We start from the raw sequence: 22,988 nt of genomic DNA, 5'->3' as shown, positions 1-22,988 counted from the left end.
GAGACACAACTCTCTCGTCCGAGCGTCCCACTGATCTCGGTCTTGCGCGCTTTATCTTTTTTCCCCTCTCCCATCCCCTCGTCCGCCATTATCGAACCCCCGTTGTGAATTTGATTTTTTAGACATATGATTACGATCCCCCATCTCGCATCTCGACGATCGCACGTTGCTTTTTGCGATGCGCCGCACATGCGGAAAGCTTGTGTGGCCGGGTATAACGGTAAAAAGATGGAGTACATCCTCTTTTACGTGCTGTTGAAATTTATTTTAAAAAAATCACACTTCACATTTCTCTCACTTTTTTCTCTCTAACTGTAAAATTTATTGATTTTAATAAAGATTATTATTATTATCATCCTTTGGCAAATTGGATGGCGATTTATTTGCGTAGTAAAAATATTAGGGCGAGGAGAGATTATCTTTCGTGATAACCTTTCGATTTCAAACGATTTATTCTCTTCTTAATAAGTAGGCCTCATAAAATTATTGGCCAAGGCTTGAAAAGGCAGATTTGCATAACGAGCGGAGAGGGAAAGGAAGGCGTTATTCCGATGACGATACTTACGATAATATCTACTTACGATAAAGCGTGGAACAATATCGCGAGTGTTCTTAATAATTTCGTTCTAGCAGTAATATGCATCGTCATTTCGGGAAATGTTCCTTTCCCCTCCGTCGTGGCCTTAAAAGTTTAGAAACCCAATACCACGGGGGATCTCTCCCGGACGCTCGGCACTCCGGGGGTAATACTCGAAGTAATAATCGGGCCAGAAGTAAACTAGGTCCACGCCATATCGGACAGAAGTAGGGAGCACTCCACTCGATGTAGTTCAGCCGGTCGATTTAGAAACGCCTTGGGGGCGTATAACCGACGCGGCGTTACGCTCCTACAAGCTGAACCACTCCAGCTCGCCTATTCGATATTCAATATATCGCGGCGAAATTGTCGCCGGTCTCTTGTACGCAATAAAGTACGGCGGAATAAGCGGGCGAGAGAGAATCGCGACAGGCTAATGCGTGTACACAGACTGGAATCCGCCGGAATGTGGTGCCAGTCGCGTGAATCATACGCTAATTAAAAGCAATAACGACGAGTCGTTGTGCGACTCGATCCCGATGGCTATCTCCTTTCTCTCTTTCTCTCTCTCTCTCTCTCTCTTTTTTCTTTTCTGTAACAGTTGTATGAAATATCTGACAGGCAAATTTAACTTCGTTTTTGTTATGCATTTTGGAAAAATACAACCGCGTGGTTGAAAAGTTTGAAAGTCCAGTGGTCCTGCATGAAAAGAAAAAAAAACAATTTTACTGAAATTTTGTTATTTAAAAATTTAGTTAGATATATGTAGATTGAAAATAATTTTGTTGACCATCAAAATAATTATGTATCTGGAACGTTCAAGCTCTGGTTGCTAGAATGTCAAAACTTTTTACAGCATTGCAACTTTTTACATCGTCGTGCTTGAGCATTCTACATATTTGTTTTAATATTCCAACAAAATTATTTTCAAATCCATACTATCTAAATTTTTAAATACTTCAGCAAAACTGTTTTTTTTTCCGTATTGGTTTAAATACAATTTTTTTTTAGTTACACGCGCTTTTATAAGCAAAAATGTTATAAATCTGCTGTCTTTATCATCAAATTTTTTAATGTATCTTGTTTATTTTTTTTACTTGCTACGTTCTTGCTTTATAATCTATATATGCTTTGATCAGCTTGTTTTTATTTTAGATATAATTATAATAAATGTGTCTTATTTTTTGCGTATATATCTTTTTTTTACTTATAATTATCCAATTTATTCTAAGCCAATCTGTTGTGAAGTAAAGTTGTTATTATTATTATTAATACTATTATTAATACATAACTTGTTTATTATACATAACAATTTCCTCGCGTACATGTTAATTAAAATTATTCATTATATAAAATATCAAAAAATTTAAATTCATCCTTCCGCAATTTTTTTTTATACACTGAAATATATATTTCTATAATAGATATATTAATATTTTCTTAACAACAGCAACAGAAACGTTACACTTTTATGACGCTCTGGTTTGAAGCGCTCTTGTTTGTCTTAAGAGGACAATATAATGTACAAAGGGAAAAAGTGAGACTAACTCAGCGTCGCGATCGAATAACCGCCATCTGTAATTATGCGCCTGAAATAAGAAGATGGTAGTATACCGAATGAATAAGTAATAGAAAAGGTATAGGGTTCCGCGCATTAAATGAAGCCCGGGATAATGGCGGAATGTAATCGTCCCTTTCATCGGACTCATAAATCAGCGTCTCGCGATACGATGGTATCAACGAGCTATAAAACATATCGGTGAAATGCGCCTTTGCTTATTATCATCGTTAAATAATCGAGTGGCTTTCTATGATTTGTTACGATGTCCACTTAGCCTTCATAAATCGCCGGGATCAGCGCGAATGGATTATTCTGATAATGAATGGTTCATTCTTTGCCGTGCTAAACTGACACTGCATCAAATGAATTTTACATCCGCGTGACGATCAGTTTTGCCGTTATAATGACTGCTTGATCTTTGAATATTTACACGATTTGAATATTCCTTCATTAATAATACGACTTTATTAATAAAGTATGCGAGCAGATGAATATTTGAAGCTTTTCGAAGTACTTGCTATACGAGATCTTGGTATCAATTATTTTCTTCAAAAACGTATAATAGACTCGCGGATGAGATTAGTAAAATTTTTAATTTTAAGATACGAGGAGATGTTCATTGAACTCGTCAACTCGTTAAAGAAGTCAGAATAGTATTGACTGCCATTTCCGATGACAAGTCGACGACAAAACGACTCATCTAGCGGATGAGCCTTAATGATTCGAGATGATCACCGAGAGTGAATTAAGATGCTTTTAACGACCGAAAGGATCGGTCACGGCATCGAACTTCACAGAGTCTCAGCGCATTAGTGCGAGGATCGCGACGTTGCACTTAAAGAGAGGAAAAAAAAGGAAAGAGTTGATGCTCTCGTTGCGAAAGGAGCGTAGCCGATTGGATGGTGGACCGTCGCGAAAGCATCCGCGGAAACGTCGCCGTTTCCCAGGAACACCGCGCCGTTTGTGGTTTACCGATGGCAGGGCGAAATGATCGCGGCGGCTAGGAAATAGCTCGGCAAATAGCGCGGCTACCCTCGTTAACTCGATTTAATGGCACGTCGTTAGCGGTCGTATACGCCGGGGCGCTGGTGGTGACCATAAAAAAAAAACAAGGCGATGCACTGGAAATTTGGGATACGGGGAATCGGGGATCGTTAACGGCTCCGGGACGCGGCTGTGTTATTGTGCCTTACCGGTTCTCTGGACCGCGCGGTGCACGCGCGCCTACAAAGGGCGATAACGCCGGCGAAGAATTGCCGGCGTAAAACTTCTCATCCCCGCCTCATCTCGACCCCGATGTAACTCGGTTAGCTTCGATCTCCTTAATTGTTGTTACTCGCGTACGGCGTCGTTGCCGGAGCGTCACGGCGAGGCGTACTACTTCGAGCGTGGTACTTTGGCATTGATTGTGCCGGGGTTGCAGCAGAGCGCAAAAAGAGAAGGCTTTAAAAACTGTAATTTTTATTGTTCGAAAGATCGGCCAGCGATCGGAGTTCTGTAATATTCGAAATTGATAGTGATTAATTGACATCTTGGATATAGATAATTACGTATTAGTGTGAATTTAATTTGTGCTACAAAACTGTATTTGATGGTGGATCCAAAAATCTTCTATAAGATAGTAAGATAAGTGGAATATTCTATGATCTCTTACACGTCTCATATCGATATATATATTGCACCTACATTGCATCGAGATGAATTTATATGTTACAATTGACTATTTCGCCATAGTCAAGACTATGCTGTAACAGTATTTGCATCTCAATCGATGAATTCCAATCTTCGTTGCATAGCTCGTGGCGAGGCTGTAGTAATTTCGGAATTGCGAGATGTATTTCAAAGGGATGCGATCATGTAACCAGCCTTTCGAATATATCTGGCTGTACTAAATTTTTAAGCACACATATATCTCTGTACAGTACAGTTCGTAATGTTACAAGACACAGTATTATGCGTGTTCTTACAATATTACACATCAACAGATTAAGAAGTGAAACATACTTAATTTTTGTTACTTTTATTTTTAATAAATGCAGAAAACAGTTATAATAATAGCCTTATGACGGATTGACGCACAAAATACACGTATAAAATTATACAGAATTTAAAAAAGGAAACTTGTGATATTCTTGTCCGTTTTTTTTTCAAAAAATACTTTGCAATATTTCTTCAATAATCCTTAAATATTTAGAAAAATATCGCAGGTGTATTCTTGAAATATCAATACAATATTAAGAGAATTGTAAAAGACTACTTTCATACAAATCTGAACAGATAGATATTATTTTAGTGTATCTGTACAAATAAAATGTAACGTAAATGAAGACATTGATAATAAATATTACTTTATTCTTCCATTATTTTAACAATTAATATTATAATTAATTTCTTGTGTTAGATAATTTTAATAACTGTATTTACCGTTAATATTATCCGCATAATTATACGCATGTTCTTACATTACTTGTATTAACAGAGCTAAAACTTTCCTTTATCTAAATGTTCATTACTTTTATTTATAATGAGTGCAAAACAGTCATGTATTAAATTGTACAGAATGTGTGTGTGTGTGTGTATATATATATATATATATACGTGAGATGCACAGAGTTTAGAAAAACGAGGTCGAGCGAAATTTTCCTAGCTGTAAACTATATCTTCACCGAAGTTAGATTTTATTCTGCCACATGGTAGCCAGCAAAATATATATTCGGACGAAGGAGAGAGACAGCGAGAATGGAAATTTATGGATACGAATCTTAGATTGAAAAATCCCATCTCTCGACGATTTAAATCCCCGCGACGCGGCGCAAAAATTCTCCACACTTCAAACGCATCCCAGATTAAACCCGTCGCGCAGCTTCGACGATTACACACCGTCGTGTCGCTGGTAACATGGGAGACGAGGGGCGGCACCCTCGTGTCTTCGTTATCGTCGGCGAAACGTGGCTTTCGAGGGATGAGCGAACACGACGAGGAGACTCGGGAGACGCGTCCTTTTCTATCCTCTTCACCCTTTCCCGCTATCCTTCGCCTAAATAGCATCGGTACGTCGGCCCCGCTCGCGAAAGAGGGACAGACGACAGTTTCAATCTGATGGTCCAATTTTCGGGAGTCGGATGGAAACGCACGTCCAATGTACGCGCACGCATGCGTGCTTGCGTTCGGATACGTGCTCGGTGTGTACGTTTGATATAGTCTTTGGAGCGCGTAACGCGGCTCATTTCGTATTCCAGCAGGTAGTCGGATATTCCGAATGGCGTTCGCTCGTTGCGACACTAAGCTTACGATACATCGATATTATCAGAGCAGCAACAGCGCTCGAGATTGATTCAATATCGGGACACGACAGATACACATTGTTGAAAATGTCATGAAAATGTACATTTAATGTACGTCTAATGTACTTTTAAGTTACATAAATTAAATTCCATTTTATAACACCAAATTAAATTTTATGTATCTGCCACTGAAATGTATATTTGTGTACGTGTACATGAAATTTAGTGTACTTTTCATAAAATTTCACGTAGTTCAGTACGTTTTTCATTAAATTTTATGTAGATATGCGTGAAATTTAATGTGAGTAAACGTTAAATTTACGTTACTTATAACTTCATTTTCATTGACGACGTTAAATATTTTTTATGTACCTGCTTGAAATTTGCTTCCATTACATGTAGTAACGGAAGCAAATTTCTGTTTTTTTTTTTAACAGTGTGTATAAAAAAAAGAGGGAGGACGAAACAAAACAGTCTATTTTCTGTAATTGAACTAGACACACTTTTGGAACTGAAAGTTATATATACAATATATATATATATATATGTTTGATATTTCGTGAAAGCGAGAAAGAAAGTTCCAGTGCGGGAATGAAAAACAGGCCTAAAGATTACGAGCAAAGGAATTCATAGCCTCTTTGAAAATGAAGGAATGTCGCGAATTGTAAAGATAGATGAGAAATATCGACGCGCAGTTTTGCAGGTCGTAATCACGTATTGTTTCGAATATCTGATAGGACGCGAGAGAGTTACGGGATTTTTGAAAGCCGCCCTGTGGTTGAAAGCCGCACATCGCGGCAAGCGTATTTCCGAATAACGTAGCCGCCGGTGGTATTCGACATTGAATACATTGAAAGCGTCAATTAAATTTAAGCGTCCCCGCTTCACTGCCGGCGATTCTGTGGGCTCTCTGCTCGGCTCGGTTACGCTTGCAAACGCTTGCGAGCACGTGCTTGCGAGTCCACGCGTGCAAGATGCAAGAGCGTTGGCAGGCGCTCCGCTCCGTCGACATGCATACGCCGACCGAAGCTCGTGGACCATATTTGTGCCATCCTCATGCACGCGGACGGCGTAGAGACGCATTATGAATATTCAACCGGATATATACCCGGCATGGCCGCGCTCGAATCCATTATTCATCCCCGCAGCGACATCGGCCCGGGCTCGCGGCTTCCGCGCCAAAATCGGGCCGGGCGGACGGGTGAAACGGGCTCGGATTCGCTTTTTCTCGTGCTCCTTTTTTCATATCTGGCTGTCTGGTGGAAATACGAGTGAGAGATACAGTTCAGATAAAAGGAGAATCGCGACGGGTCCTGGTGATCTTTAAATATATGAAAATTTCCGAGATCTCGGAGCTTCGCGATTGCTTCGACGAAACTTGCCGGGTTATTCAATTTGTCCCGAATGCCGGCAATTGTAGTTAGGATAACTTATATACTTTGTATTCGAGCAAATTGTACAAACGAAAATAAAAAAAGAGAAAAGATCTTAATGTCATCACTAGAAGTTTTAGGAAAATTGGATAAGTTTTGCCGGATGAAACGTAAAAAGAGCGTACAGAAACTCGCTCTACAGAACTCTCTCTCTCTTTTTTTTCTTCCCTTTCTCTCTTTTCTCTCTTGTCGAGCCTCATCGGCGCGTCTGTCATCTTCTTCTATAAGATCTCCCTTCTGCTTCCTCCTACGGGCAGGCAGATCAGGCCTATCCTTCTCTCTGTCGACATTCTCTTCTTCTTCTTCTTCTTCTTCTTCTTTTACATCTCCTTTTCATTCTTTTGGTTCCTCCGGATATTCCTCGTGGTCTTATTCGGACGCGCGAAAGAATGCGCTGCGCTCGGCCTAATAACCCCTTCGAAAGGGACGGGGAGGAGAGCTCCGCTTACGCAACAGTCTGTGGCCGGATTTTTGGAATTCCTGGCCGCGCGAAACGCGCCATGGTCTCCCGCCGGATCTCGATTGCTTCTGGATTACTGACATTTCAGACAGTCGATGGCGGAATCGCGGAATCAATCTCGTCGTTTTATCGATGAACGATGATGCGTCGACGAGTCATCCTAGGCATTGTCGAAACGCTTCAAAATTCCCGTTTTTCAACTTTGGACTTATTTATTCAAATCGACTTGAAATTTCGATTTCAAAACCTTATCTCCGCACAGTTGATGAAACTAAAGTAATATATTTACAAAATTCTGCAAATATATTGTCAAGCGGTAAAATCTGCCTTCGTCCGAATATTATTATGTGTATTCTTATGTATATCATTACGCCTGCATTAATTGATTTCGACTCCATACTGTTCTTTATTTTTAATTTCCGACACCATCGATCAACAGTGAAATTTGGAATTAAATTTCCGTTAACGTAAAACTATTATTAACTATCACTCTCACACTATTTAATTCTCTTCAAAATTCTTGAGCGTTAAATCACTACAACAGCACAGTACTGAAACTATTGATATATTTCTATTATTGAAACAATTGTTATTTAAGATCTGATTGGAAATGGAACTCAAATATTCAAACTTTAAATACGAAGCGTTCTTACAGTTCCGAGTGTTAAGATGTTGAACTAACATTCATTTAAATTTAAATTAAGTTAAATTAATTTATTTCAGAAATAAATTGAGAGCCGATAAATTATCGGATTCACACAATCATTCTGATAATCCCCCCCAAATTTTCCCAAATCTTAAAAATTGTAATAAACTTATTGCAAAAAATTGTTATTTATTTCTGCAGTTTATATTCATGCGTGAAAATGCACTTTAACGTGAAGAATTCAACAAAGATTCCAGTAGAACGCGCAACTCATTTGCCTATACGCGACGATTAATCGCGCGTTATTGAAGGAGGCATTACCGACGATTACAGCCTCTCTCTCGTAATGTCCCTCAATAATCTCAATTTACTTCATAAATGCGAGGGCGCTCCCTCAAAGGACACGCGCGTTCACTTCACGCGCCTAATGAGCCTCGGATAATCGTCGCGCGCCCTTCCACGACGCATCCCCTCGCTTATCGCCGAGATCTCTTCGCTATCTGCGAACGTAATCGCGAAGGGCGGTATACCAGTCTCTTCGCTCCACGAGTATTCTGAGGCATCTGCACGGCGTTATGCAGATTTGTTACATCGAGAGATAATATGCAGATTTGTTACATCGGCGAACGATGCGTTACCGATCGCAAGCCTCGTGGGATTACGAATGTGAGATCTTGGAAGGATCGGAAACGCGAAGAAATGCCGCATGTTGCGTTAGTCTTAATATACAGATCGAGAGAATTTCCCTGAGAAATAAAAAAGGGAAATTTAAAAGTTGAAAACAACAGGGTGGCGCACGAAAATATCATTTGATTATTTCTCAAACTTTCGTGCGTGAGAAGATTTTGCTGTAGCGTCTAAAAATTTAGCTAGTTACAGATCTGGAAATAATTTTGTTAGATCATCGAAATAATTACATAACATCTCAAGCACGATGAGTAATAATACTACAAAAAAGTTCTGGCAACAAGTTTATAAGTTCCCTTTACAATTATATTTCGATAATCCAACATAAATTCAGATCTGTTTCCAACTAAATTTTTAGATAATTCGAACAACAAAATCGTCCTTTTTTTTCTGTAAATAATTCTACTAGCTCTATATTGATTCTACTAGTGTGCTAATTTTGTTAAAAATAAATGTATGACATTTAAAACAAATGGTCTATGCGTCATTTCCGTATTTTCTCTCGATTGTGATTTTTATTATCTGAAACTAGTATTAATACTGTACGAGTAGCAATATCTATTTGATCGCTAACTAAGTGTTTCGCTTTGTTCTAGGTAAGTTGTGACTGGGGAACCGCGATCGACCTTTGGATAATAATTCGGCGGTAGAGAGCTCAGAATGACGTTCAGATGCATGCCGGCCTTTCAGACTCTCGGAGGCGGCGACTGCGGTGCATCTTGGGTGAGTGCGTCGCACTTGCATAAGAAATCGCGGGTCGTTGCAAATCGTAGGCACCGCAAATGCGCGCTTCTAGTGGCTCTTCTTCTGGCGGATTCATGAAATACTTGGCCGCGTCGATATATTCCGCTGGTCCCGACGCTCTTTGACATCTCCGCCGTCGTTTCCCCTTCCTCTATCCACGTGGCGTGCCATGCCAAACGCCGATAAACCACACGCGATACAAAGGACTCGTATCGACGATATTTGCGCGAGCGTTCGTTTTTATTCAATTAATAGTCTGTCAAGTTTTTCAAAGCGTTGCTACCGGCTTGGCGTATCGGGCCTTCGTAATTTTATCGAGATTTCCTCTGAAATGCGTAACGATATATATTTTTACGCGTCCGACGATACCAGGGTTTCTGCTATCAGAAACTCTCTGCTCACACATCGAAACTTTTTTAATCATACCGGAAATGTAAATTATTTAATTACCAAGCGAATGGCCGGGGTAATGGAAGTGCCTTTTGTATTTTTAATGACTCGCGGTTGAATTAACGATGATACATTACAGCTCGAAAAACTGCGCCCTTTGCGCGCACAAACATTTGGTTTGTTGAAAAATCGCCAATTAAATATCGCTGTAAATTCATAATTGTACAAGTGTTATTACTGTTAAAAGAACGGTGGAATCTAGCAATCCTAGCAATTTCCGCGGCTTCCTTTCAGGTAATGTATGACTCAATTATCCTTTTCATATATTAGAGCATTATAATGCTCTTAATGCTATTTTATGAAATTATTTTTTTCAAACTTGTCGCGACACGTAGATTAAGCAACATTAGCGTAATAATTTCACGATTATCGATGTTGAATTTTTTGAAAAACAAATTTTTAGGATATGACGAATTATGAGATTTTAACCTTTAATTTCAAGCTATTGTAACAACAAATTTCGATACTACATTTAATAATACGACAATAACAAAAAATAATTTACATAGAGAAGTTCGCGAGAAGCATTAATTAACGAAAAATGAAAAATGAATCGTAGTCGGAAAGAACAATTTTGTTGAAGTATCTAAAAATTTAGGTAAGTAGATATCTAGAATCTAATTTTGTCGGACGGTCAAAGTGATTATAGATGCTCAAGGGCCGATGACTAGAATGTCGAAGCCTTGGCTCATCATGCTTGAGTTTCTTATTATTTTTAGTTATTTTAATAGGTCAACCAAACTATTTTCAGATCAAGTTTAAATACTTTATCAAAAGTATCTACTTTAGACACTTGAATAAAATCGTTCTCTTTCCGTGTGTCAATTTATAAACGTACTTCTAGATATTTCTTATCGGGAAATCTTGAAAAATTTCTCTTTCGTAGCGAAGGGACATAAACTTATGTATACGAACTCGCGCTATAAAGTTTAGCACGTCTAGACGTATCGATTATATTACTCTCAACGCGAATTCGAGCTCTCCAGACTGATTTATAAAGAAATAACATTGGAGCTGATGTTATAGCAACAACGGAAATTGCTGGAAAGTTGTCGGAAACGCGAAACACGGCGTGTCGAAACACACAGGGGTTAATTACAAAATGGCATTTTAAAACAAACGCGCGACAACAGTCTCGTGTTTCGTCGAAAATCGTGACCGAAGTTTTCACATATTCCGTCGTAAACAACGATTCTCTTCGACCCCTTCCTCTTTCCTTATAGATAGAGGGATTTGTAACGTGAGTGCAAGATTGATAGGAAGACATGTACCTCGAATGATCTCATGTTTCCCGGATTGTCGCCATCGCGAATGAACTCAATCGTCACAATAGATCAAAATGCGAAGAACATATGTCTCGTTGATTCTGAAGTATCTGTCCAAACAAATTCGCATAGCCACATAAACGTAAAGCCACCTAAAGAAAATTATTCAATCGCGTTTTCCGTGCGTGTTTTTCACGATAGAAATTTTAATTTTTAATTTAATTTTTCGTGTGTATAAAGACTAACGTCCAGGATACGCAGAGGTGAGTAAATACGTAAATAATTAGGCACCAGCGACTTCGCTGTTTCGACGCTTACCAAAAGAATACAAAATTTAACAGTAAACTGACAAGTTGCAAGTAGAACATTTGTATCTATAGCGCTATATTTTCTCGCTGCGTTTTCTTGCGGAATTGGATGAGAAACGATGGTGGAGGCCATTTGCTTTGGATAATAACGCGGCGTAAGCCGCCCTCTCCCTCCTTTAATGCGCCTACGCGACTTCAAACTTGGTACCCATCGCGAATCCGCGCGCGGATTCCTTCTTATTCTCATTCCATTGTTATTACTTTGTTCCTTTTCTCCCCTCTTTCTGAGACAAGTAAATAACTCCTCGTCGTTTACTTACCCTACCCCCGAGTTTATAATGGAAATTATCTTATTTGTGTTGAAGTCTCGTTTTAGTTCTCGGCAAAGTCCAACCTCGTCGAATACTACAACGACGTCGGGGTATAAAAAAAAAAAAAGAGAAAGAGAGAGAGAGAGAGAGAGAGAGAGAGAGGATAGGGAATGGGGGGGAAAGAGCGTAAGAAGGATTCGCGCGATGAGAATAAAAGAGAGAATGGAAAATGAGGAAACGAGTCGCCGACGAAGAGTGGCGATGGAAGTGGAATAAAGGAAGGATAGAATGGCGGGAGCTCGGCAAAAAAAAAAAATCGTTGACTAATGCTCTGTCTCTCCGCTTCATTTCGTATTTTATTTCGGAAAGAACGATTTCAAGGCGGATATCTTAGAATATCTGAGGTACAAAGTACAATTACAATTTAAAATGCTTCTTATATCGTTCATCCGCGATAATAAGAATATGACGAAAAATTATATATATAATGCGAAGTACATTTTCTCTCCTAGTGCCTTTAATCTTTACGGGGAAGCCACTATAGTGAAAAAGTGTTATATTTGAGGCAAGGAATACAATGAAATAATTAATTATAACTTTCTCAAGGAAAAGCTGTATAAGATTTTTAAAATCAACTTCTGCATTCTCTCTCTCTCTCTCTCTCTCTCTCTCTCTCTCTTTCTTCAAACACTGTTAAATCTACAGTATTAAATTTAACTTAATTTAAGTCACCATTGCTTTTCTTCAATATATCGTTATTTTATATTAAACACGATGGTTAAATTTGAAACTATACAGTGTCAATCTGACATAACGTAATGTTAAATTGGCACTATATAGTATTAAATTTAAGCGTCGTTTTTATGTAAAATAACGATATATTGAGTAGAAGCAGTAGCAACTTTAATTAGATTAAATTTGACACTATAGATTTAACAGTGAAGATTTAGATGAACCGAAACTCTATACTAGGCTTAAATTGTTAGTGCAAATCGCGTTGCGTTACGCTACATTCGGAAGATGAATTGTCGATCTGCACGCCAGGACGTCGTATGATTCGCAGTACAAATGATCGTTATTGTATTAGTTTCATTCACTCAGCGAGGGGCTAACCAATATACCCCCCATATGCCAATCGCTTATTACGAAACGGACAGCACAAACGTGCCGATCCGTGCACGTCGCGTTTTTGACGTTCGATTTTTACCGAATGACACGCGGGTCGTTAATTATGCAGCGGTGGAATTTTCGATCGCTTCGTAACCAGTAAACTTGTGAATTTCGCCGAGATTTCAAACGGGTTCTTCATATTTTTTTTTAGTAAATTGATCTCGCTCGCTTCCTCCTTTGTTTCTAGTTTCCGTCTCGTTCGTGTTCGTCTCCGCGCGAGAGAGAGAGAGAGAGAGAGATTGTTTCGTCTCAAAACAATCATGCTGCAGTCGATTTTAATTTTCAAAGCAAACAAGGCGTTATCACCCACAGCGGCTCGTCCTTTCCGCTTCATTCTTTCTTCAACTCGTGAGCATATTTAAATCGAAGCGCACGTTCTATGTACGCAAGATTCCTTCTCCCCTGGGATTTTAAGAATGTTAAATATACTTCGCTTCAGTGTCTTTATTTTAATCATGAACGTTGTTTTTTTATGTTTATTCATTTATGATTGATTTAATAATATAATTAATAATATATATAATAAAAGTTATTTTTTATTTAATTTTTATAAAATTTAAGCTTGTGGTATTTTGCTTCGAGCTCGTTCCTCTGAATAACGAATCTAATCTTGGAGGAAACGATAATGTTTTTATTCGATTAGCATGGGAAATGTCAAGAAATGACAACTTCAAATTATATTTTAATAGGTTTCACAATTCTCTGCTATTCTAATGATGTATCTGCTTAAAATACAGAATACATTGACGTTATTAAAAGAAAATACAATTTTTTATATATCGATATGATACACACGCTGATACAAATATATTCTTTTTATTATATCTCTTCTGCATTATAAAATTATTGAGATATAAATAAATCAATTAAATGAAGAAAAGGCTAGTACAATCAAGATCTTGGTGCCTAATAATATTTTTATATTATTTCCATTTCTAAATACATCAAACTGCACGCCGCTTACCTTACTCGGACTTGAAACGTACTCATAAACTGAGGCCGAACCAAGATCTAATTTCAATCGTATTTCGGCTTCTTTTCTATTTATTTCATTCATTTATATACAGCGGTCTAGTAAGGAAGATTTACTACTGTTCTAAGTTTAATTCTCCTGATTGTTACAACCAATTTTGTCCGCGAGATTTATTTTTATCCTTTCAAATATAGAAAGCAATAGATTCTGAAAAGGTAGCTTCTCGTTTGTAAGAGACATATTTACACGTTTGATTATCGAGTCCTGCAAGTATGCGTCAAGACCGTCCTGTGCTTGGCGGGCGATTTTCAATTATAACGTGCGCAGCACAGCAGTTAAAAAAGAATCAAGCCGAGGCAAGGAGAAAAATCCAGGCTGCGATGATGCGAAGAATTTCAAGTCGCGTGCAAGATCGCGCTTTCAGATTAGATCATCAGAGCGAGCACGGCTTGAACGTCGCGGCTCCGAGCCGCGGCGAGGCGTAACCACGTCGCGTTCCAACACGCTAATGAATGGCCAAGCCACAGTTTCAGTTTACCGCAAGCGGGTTTATCTCGCTAACCATTCTCCCCGTTCGCCGCGCCGGTCGTTCGGTCGTTCCTCAGTTCCTTTGCCTTTGCATCCACCATTCGCCGCGGCTCGGGCGAATCGCACGTAAAGCAGCGCGTCCACACCTTGCAATTACGAGATATAAGGGGGGGGGGGGTCCCACCCACTCCGCCGCGATCCTTTCAACGTAACGGGGCCGACCCTGGTTCTCCCTCTCGAGTTTCATTATTAATTATCAGGTCGCTACTATGTTATTAGTGCACTAGGAGAATCCACCCGTCTCCCCGTCCCGCGATTTAAAATGCGACGCTTAATCCTCATGCCCGTTGCCGCCGCGTGCTAAGTCGTCACTGACAAATACCAACGCGAACGCGATTGTACGTGCGTGTGTACTATAATCCGCCGAAGCTAGCCTCTACGAATCACGGAGCGAATCATATGTTCAGTTATTGTTATTATTTAGTTGAAAATACGAAGCGTTTTAATCCTTCTTGACTATATATGTGGAATTTTACACCTTCCTTTAGTAAGTTTCGGGCCTCTCTCTCTCTCTCTCTCTCTCTCGCAATGCAGATTTTTATATTTCGCATGAAAATCTACATGAAAATCTAATAAAAAAAATATTCTTGCATACTGAAAGCTTTGCAGGTGAAAACTTTAATAACGAATTTTTACTCTCATAAAAGTCGGAAATGTATTTTATTAATTTTTTCGAATTTACATTTATCTACTGGAATTTACAATCAAAATATTTGTATCTTGAAAGTTCGACTTGGCTGGCGAAAGGTTAAGGGTAGCAAATAAAATAAACGGAATATTACGTTTTTTGTGTGTGGAGATAATAGATCGAGTATAAATAACGATGTAAAAATTTTATCTGTTGTTTGTTAGAAATATATATTTAACAAATTGAAGAAATATATATTTACTAATTATAGTTATAAATTATACATACTATCGATGCTGCAAAAAGATTTTCGTAATGTTAACTAAAATATATAAAAATGAATTTGAAATTTTCCGTCAAAATCTGAAGTTTGAAACGATCAGTTACAAATAGTATCTTTTTACGATTTTCCTTTAATTGAAATTTGAAATTTGCAATTGTTCAATTTTCTTGACGAATTTAAATAAAAAATTAGAAGCTACGAAGTTTGTGAGTAACTCCACAAAATTGCAAATATTCCAAAGATAGACAAAAATATTAGGATTCTGCATAGAGTTGCAACACAAAATAAAGTAGACGTAAACAATTTGTGCGCGTACACGTTTTAATTCCAATATGTTGCTAATGTTTACTATTAGAATTCAAAGCATGCACCAAACAACACGAGATAATGTTACCTGCATTGCATTTCCGGAGAAATAGCCACAATCCGATACTTTCAAACTCTATCAATTAATGTGTCCGATTGCAATGACAATTAAATAATTTATGTTAATTGAAATAATATTAATTGAGATATATCGAATCCAATTCGATATTTCTCAATGATTCTCTAAGAAAATAAATCTTTTTTTTTTTTCTACACTCGTGAAAAGTACCGTAGCAAGTAGCGTCACTTTTGTATTTATAAATTGTCATTTTTAGCATCGCGAAGTTATTTTCTTTGCGTATTCGATATTGATTCGCAACACGCGCGTAATATTTCAACGATAATTCAGTCATTTAAATTAACCAGCGAGCAAGTGTATCTTGTTAATAATTTCGATGAATTATTATAGAGAAGAGTGAAAGAGGTAGCGCAGTTTTTAGTTACTGCGGTGCAAATTATCGAGTTAATTAAGAGGAAAACAAGTGTAACAGCGCAAAATTCTTTCTAGATAGCAAACCCGCTGATGCGCGTTCACATGTGCTCATTAATGTTTTTTCCGCGACAAAAACGAATTGCGGCACAGCACGGCAGAGCTGTAACCGGGCAAAGGAAAAGCCGCGGCTCGCCCTCGTTTCTCCTTTAGCGAGAGACCGGCCCCGGCTTTGTGAGGCGTTTGCGACCGTTTGTGTACACGCTGCTGCGACAGTGCAAGAGTCGATCTCCGACTCGTACGGCCGCGAAACAAAGCGCTCTCGCTGGCAAACGAGCCGGATCCCGGATCCCCGAGGGGCGGCGAGTATTTCACCAGAATTTACGTTGCGTTTCACGCTGCTAATACTCTCGTGGTATAATTATAATTAGCGGGCTACGCCCTTCACACCGCCCCCTTCGAAAGAGAGTCCGTTGTGGATGTATACCTGGCGTGCGTATCTCCTTCACCTTGATATCCTCTTGGGCCCGCTCGTACGGCACGCGTGTGTACGCGTCTGCATGTATACGGACGCGCAGGCTACATGACTATTAGTGTGATATCGCTGTATTATTAAATAACGTCAAGACGAAGCGTGATGCTTGGGGCAAGTCTCGTTGCATAGTTGCGTTTTGTTCTGCCAATTTTTCTCCTTCTTTTATTACACGGTTACACGGCACGGTACGGTGGGTCTAAACGATCTAGGAGAAGCATCTTGGAAGAAGCGAAGGAGGTAGAATCGTTTGAGTAACGAGAAATTCTTCAAGTACACGTGAAAAGTTTGAAACGTGAGACGTTTGATAATCGGTCCGTTGGAAATGTGTTACAACTTCGATAAGAAGGAATAAATGAATTTACGCGAAAATTCTGAGACAGTTCTCTAAAGTTCCGCGGATGTATTGTCAATCATCTTGAATGGAACTAAAGCGCAAGATTCTAAGGAAGCGTTATCCTCGGTAAGATCGCGACAGCCCTCCCCGTGCGCAGGAGAACAGAGCAGCGAGAGAGAGAGAGAGAGAGAGAGAGAGCTCCGATAATAATCTAATGTGAGTGTAATATGCGTTTCGGTCGTGATTTCTCGGACGAGGCGCGTCAAGCGACTCGGACATGTCGGCCCCGGCCGACGTTGCCGACCCCGCAAAGATCATAGGCAGATCCTGGTCGTTCCCGGTGGGTATGACAAGGGGAAGAAGGGGGAGGGGGGGGTTGGAAAGCAAAGTGGATGCAAAGCACAACCACTGTTCGTCTCTCCATCCGCCACTTAACGCGGCGTACATCATGCGGCGCATATATATATATATATACAGGCAGAACCGCGCGCGGGCATGACACCAGCCAATCGCACAGAATTTACGTGGCGGGAGCGAGCGAGAAGGGTGGAAGGGTGCGAGACCCTCTCGAGAGGGAGGGAGGGGAGGAAAGGGACGCGAACGAGGAGGGAGAGAAGCCTGCGCGTGCCTCGGGGCGAAGTCTTGGGCCTCGCGTGCCCAGGCATGGCCTCGTCTCACTCTTCGGTCTTCACGGTCAGAGGTCATCCTCGAGCACGAGCCACCTTCGGGTTCTCAACCTCCTACCTCGCCGAGAGTCGCCGACGCCGCGCCGGCTCGCTCGGATAAACCGCATTATTAACGAGCCCTCGCTCTCGCGCGACGTGTCCTCGCGACTCGACTTTAGGAGGACTCGAAGTTTTGCTGTGCCTAACTGTCGATGAGAGCAGAAACGCGCGCGGGGGGAGGGGAAGAAGAGGGGGGGGGAGGAGGGGCCGTGACGTGATTTAAACGAGCACAGTCCGTCAAATCGTGGAATCGTAAAATCCGAATCGTAAAGCTGTGGAAGGTGATTTCTCGAATCATCTCTCTGTCTCTTTAACAGTCGTTAACCCTTGATCTGCGCGCGAACCCCCTCGTATTGTTATTTACTTTCTCCGCTGACGTCATAATTATCCCAGTCATACTTTATCCCGATATTTTTACGGTTGTTACAACGATAAACGAATGAATAACGGAATGACGGATATTTATTATAATTACAGTAATATCTTAGCGGATGAAAATCGCGATCACTGAATCATGATGAAGCGACATTGAAATTATGAACGTAATAGATTTGAATTTATTGATGAAAGGGCGATCGGAGATAAACGACCTATATAAATAAATATTTAACCGATTTATATTTATTTTGTTGCGTGAACTGTAACAGCTCGAAGCGATTAAATTTTCGGTGTACGTAACGTGATTTAATCATTTGCACTCATGCGTCAAAGCGACGGATTAACAAAATATGTTCTAGCACGGTTCTAACATTGACTTGCTACTTCACGAAATAATCATCGAAAAAATATATAAGAGAGATAATAAGAGATCAAACGCCATAAATTTGTTAATACAATTGATAATACGATTAGAGATTAAAATGGTGAAAAATCAATCAGTTATTTAAACAAGTCTCTCACCGTTGCAATATCGTTGAGTAATTCCGTGAAATCATTGACAATCATCGTCGACGAAATTATTTTCCCCCCCAAGTAAATGGAACAAGTCGATCGCGTATCGCGGAAAAAGGTTTTTCTGCACGATCGTAATATTCGTAATGGCAACGACCGCCGCGCTAAATCGAATTAACGATCAGTTTGCCAGATACTTCTGGCATTTTCTGCCTCTCCACGTGAGAAACGGAAAACCTTTAGCTTCTGTCGCAGAGCAGAGACGCGTGGTGGTCGTTTGGCCTTACTCGCGAAGGTGACAGCCAGCTCTTCTGCACGCGCGTCGTTGCTTTCGCCTTGCGCGCACTTGCTAATTGAGATGGATGCGGAATTTGCGTAATTACATGTTGCGAAAGGTCGAAAAACCGCGGGCGGCGGGCCACTTTCGGCCGTTCGTGCGCCTCTCCACGCCGATTCACGTCCGTTTATACGAACACGGCATGAAACCGAGAACACACACTTCGCCGTTGGGACTCGACAATGTTCTCTACAGGCAGATAGGTTTTATTTGTTTTGCGCGAATAATATTCTTTAATATTCTTTTTTATTATCGCTAGAGTGATACCTTACCTTTTATTATGGACCGTCCGTTTCAACATTCTCAAATAAACGCTTAAAATAACGATCGTTCCTTTTTTTTTTTTTTTTTTTTTTTAAGCGTAGCGTGTCGGCTTATTTAAAGCCTCGTGCAAACGTGAACATAATTAAAAATCAATTTGTAACTTTTGAATTGTCGACTATTACATTTGATTGGCGCCGATCTTGCGTTTCATTTTTTTTTTTTTTTTTTCAAAGATTTTATTTAATATTAGCGTGAAATAAATATCGTTTTGCTAAATGTATGATGCGATCGCTATACAATTTTAATTATAGATGTTTGTAATAGAAAAAAAGATGATAAATTTACAGAATGTGTTTCGGGCTTGAAACTTTTATTCTTCATATACAATTTTTGACAAATATCAACTTTTCTGTCACGTGTATGTAATATAATTTTTTTTTCACTGCTTAGGCTAGCGAAGATGTAAAGTTATCGAGAGATCATAGCGTTGATAGACAGAGAGACAGAAATAATAGTAATTACGGCATGCTACAAAGCGAGACTCTCGTGGAGAGCGTATTAAGCGGTTTCGAAAGATCTGCGCGCAACAATCATTAACAAAAGTCTTATAAGAGCCCGTTCGCGCAGGATCGAACGGCTCATTCATTTTGCTTAATAACCACAAATTATAGGTTATTGCGACTTCATGGCCTACAACTTCTATAGATTTAAGTGAGGTAATGTGGTATTCCGTAACCTTGACGGCATCTAACACGCGCTTCGAATTCTCATAGGCTTACATGTTTTGTCTAAAATAACAAAATGATGAGCGTCACTTTCAATCAAATCAAAGTCGAGATGGAAAACGAGATGAAACTGATGATCGCGACGATTTTCCTTCGTAGCCTGTTAAATAATCTTTAATCTTAATTTGTTTTAATTTCGTTTCGATTTCTATTCACGTTCCTTTGTGAACGATTATGAAAGAATAATTCAAAGAAATATGAAATTATAAAAGAGATATTTAGGTACTTTATATATTAATTTATATATTTATAACATAATAAAATTATATATTGTCAAGATCATATTTTTTTATTCTTGAATATATAAAAATTAAGAAAAGTAGATTTATAAATATTTCGTTATTGTTCTCAATAAAAAATATACATTTCATAAATTATTTTTGAAATGGGCTTCTGTACAAGTTTCGAAAATTATTTTGAAAGTCCAATTTTTTTATTTTGATTCTTTTTACTGCTCCGATTTAAATTTGACTTCAGGCATTGAATTAAACACATTTCAAATTGATATAATTTAACATCTCACAAATACAAATTTGTACTGCTTACGTTAAATTAAAATTATAATTCTTAAAGCAAAAGCGCTACTAGAAAACACGCTCACTATATAATATTCTATATTAATTATGCGCGCGCTACATGTAATTTTCTTTTTCTTATGCACATAGAGAAAAGAACAGAAACTTCATATTTTTTGCTATGTCTAGAACTGTTCCTGTATATCATAACGCTAAATCACGTTTTTACTCTCACGCAAGAAACATACAATATCATCTTGAAATCTCGTTTCATGTTCGTTTCAATCTCGTTTATTGTTTGAAATAGTAAAAAAATATTAGAATTTTTATTGCTTGAATGTTAATGTCGAATCGCTTGTTATCAATGGCTAGAAAAAAATATTACGAAGTCAAACAAATGTGAAAGTACTCGTAATGTGAGAGGAGATGAGATATATTCTACTATATTTCAGCGTAGTCTGTGTATTTTCTCTAAATATTATTTATTAATAGTCCAAAGGCAAGCGACGAAGCGCATCGTTTGTACAATACATTAGTCGCGATTTCCCGCGATGTCTTCCATAATGATCGAAGTCATCATAAAGTTCTCGGAAATGATCTTAAATCATAGATCCGGTTCGAGATGATGATAAAACACTGGGAAAGCTCGAACCGGTTCTCACATGATAGATATCCAGTTCTCGTTGGAAAGTTGATTTTCTCTAGCCAGTTTTGTTTATGAAGAAAGCATAGTAAACGTCAATGCAGTAAACTTGTTTCTATGATTCTTTATGAAGTTGTAAAAATTTTCATTAACATTAATTCCAATTAAAAAAAAAAACAGAAAAACAAAATGTAAACACGACATAAGAAAAGAAAAAAAAACACAATTTTTTCATTATACAGCTTGTACAGCACAAACCTTTTTAACAATATTGTAACGTTCCAGCAATATTGCAGTAACATATTACTGCAAGTTTTTGTGTTGTATTCGATAGTGGTTTTATAAAAGATTTTTTGAAATTATAAAATTTTATTTAATTTCCAGCTTTGTAGAACATTTATATTTCTATTACAACTATATATAATGAAAATGCTTAATCAGTTAAAGTAATTATTATTTTTATGTAGATAAATAAATGTATGTGTGTATAATGTAGATATTTTTTTGGATAAACTTTTGTGATATTTATCGGCTGCCAGATAATTCAGACATTGAAGATAATAGAAGAATTCTATATCTTCACGTCTCTCGGAAACTTACCGAATGATTCTTAGTAGTCGGTAATATAGTCGGTAAGTAAGGTTTCTGTATAGGAATAAGATTCAATGGTAACAAGAGATATTATTCATCCAGCTATTTCCCAGCAGGTGACTCCAGTATCTGCTGCACCGAGTAGATATGATGCCAACGGTCGAAGTTATCTTTATCGACCATAAGAAAACATCACGAGTATATTATGTTATTCTTATATGTTTATAAAAATGATACGCATAGTATTTTGGCCTTTGATATAATCTAAGTAATATTTGTATTTATTTTTTTAAAATGAATACAAATATTACTTCACACTTAAAAATGTGTATTATATCAAATTCTGATCTTAAATTACTTGTAAATTTATTTTATTTGCCTTATATTTTACATTTGTTCATATCTTAAATTTTTACAAAGGCATATATAATATCATCTATTACAAAATAAAATGAAATATAATGAAATATATAAAATATATAAATAGATATTTTTATACTAATTAATATAATCCATCAGTAAAACTATATTGAGGAAAAATAGCTTAAATTTAAGTAAATATTTATTTGAATACTGCCAACTAAACATTTACGGTACAATAAAGAAATATTTACTTAATAAAAAGAAGTGATTGTGAAATCAAATTAATGTTTTTTTGTATCAAATAAATATATTTTTATATTTAATAAATATTAGTTGTGGTACTAATTTGAATAAATATTTATTGAAATTTAGGATATATTTTTTCTCAGTGTATTAACTTGAGTGTTTTCATCAAATCAACGTCATATTTATAATTCAGTCTTTTTTAAATTTAAAATCGTGCCACGCCATACATTGTCGAATTTCACTTTCGTGTACTAAACACTTTATTTAAAGTACCACTATTATAAAAATCCATCAAGCGCGTTTTCACATAATCAATAAAAAAACAGTCACATATTAAAATAATCCGGTGATTAGGATCTCGGAATTGTTGCGAGCAATTTCTTTCCAGCAAAACTATAATAATGTATCCGATTGATTTCTGATGAAGCGCATTACATAGTCTGCGTGCTATTAGTAATCATACGATTACTGCATCAGCAGTAACATGCAAATCACTCTTGCGACTATTGTACCTCTTTGTAATCCGTCGTCGTTTCTTTTATCGTTGGACGCAGATACTAATATAGATGAAGTGAGATATCATAATTTTTATATG

The 22,988-nt window shown here is 38.0% G+C and overlaps 1 protein-coding gene across 5 annotated transcripts in view; it reads left to right on the top strand.

Annotated features, from left to right (window-relative positions):
• Positions 1–22,988, top strand: part of LOC108757071 (transcription factor AP-2-epsilon) — a 252,631-nt gene that overhangs the window by 103,938 nt on the left and 125,705 nt on the right. The window contains exon 2 of one of the 5 annotated variants that reach the window (XM_018501384.1): positions 9,250–9,371. The exons of the other annotated variants lie outside the window; for them this stretch is intronic. Within the exon in view, the coding sequence (XP_018356886.1) occupies positions 9,309–9,371 (63 nt within the window). The 5' untranslated portion in view covers positions 9,250–9,308. The remainder of the gene's footprint in view (positions 1–9,249; positions 9,372–22,988) is intronic. 5 annotated transcript variants of the gene reach the window in all.

Source organism: Trachymyrmex septentrionalis, unplaced genomic scaffold (assembly GCF_001594115.1).
Source record: "Trachymyrmex septentrionalis isolate Tsep2-gDNA-1 unplaced genomic scaffold, Tsep1.0 scaffold131, whole genome shotgun sequence".
Taxonomy (NCBI): domain Eukaryota; kingdom Metazoa; phylum Arthropoda; class Insecta; order Hymenoptera; family Formicidae; genus Trachymyrmex; species Trachymyrmex septentrionalis.
This window is presented reverse-complemented; position numbering and strand designations above follow the sequence as displayed.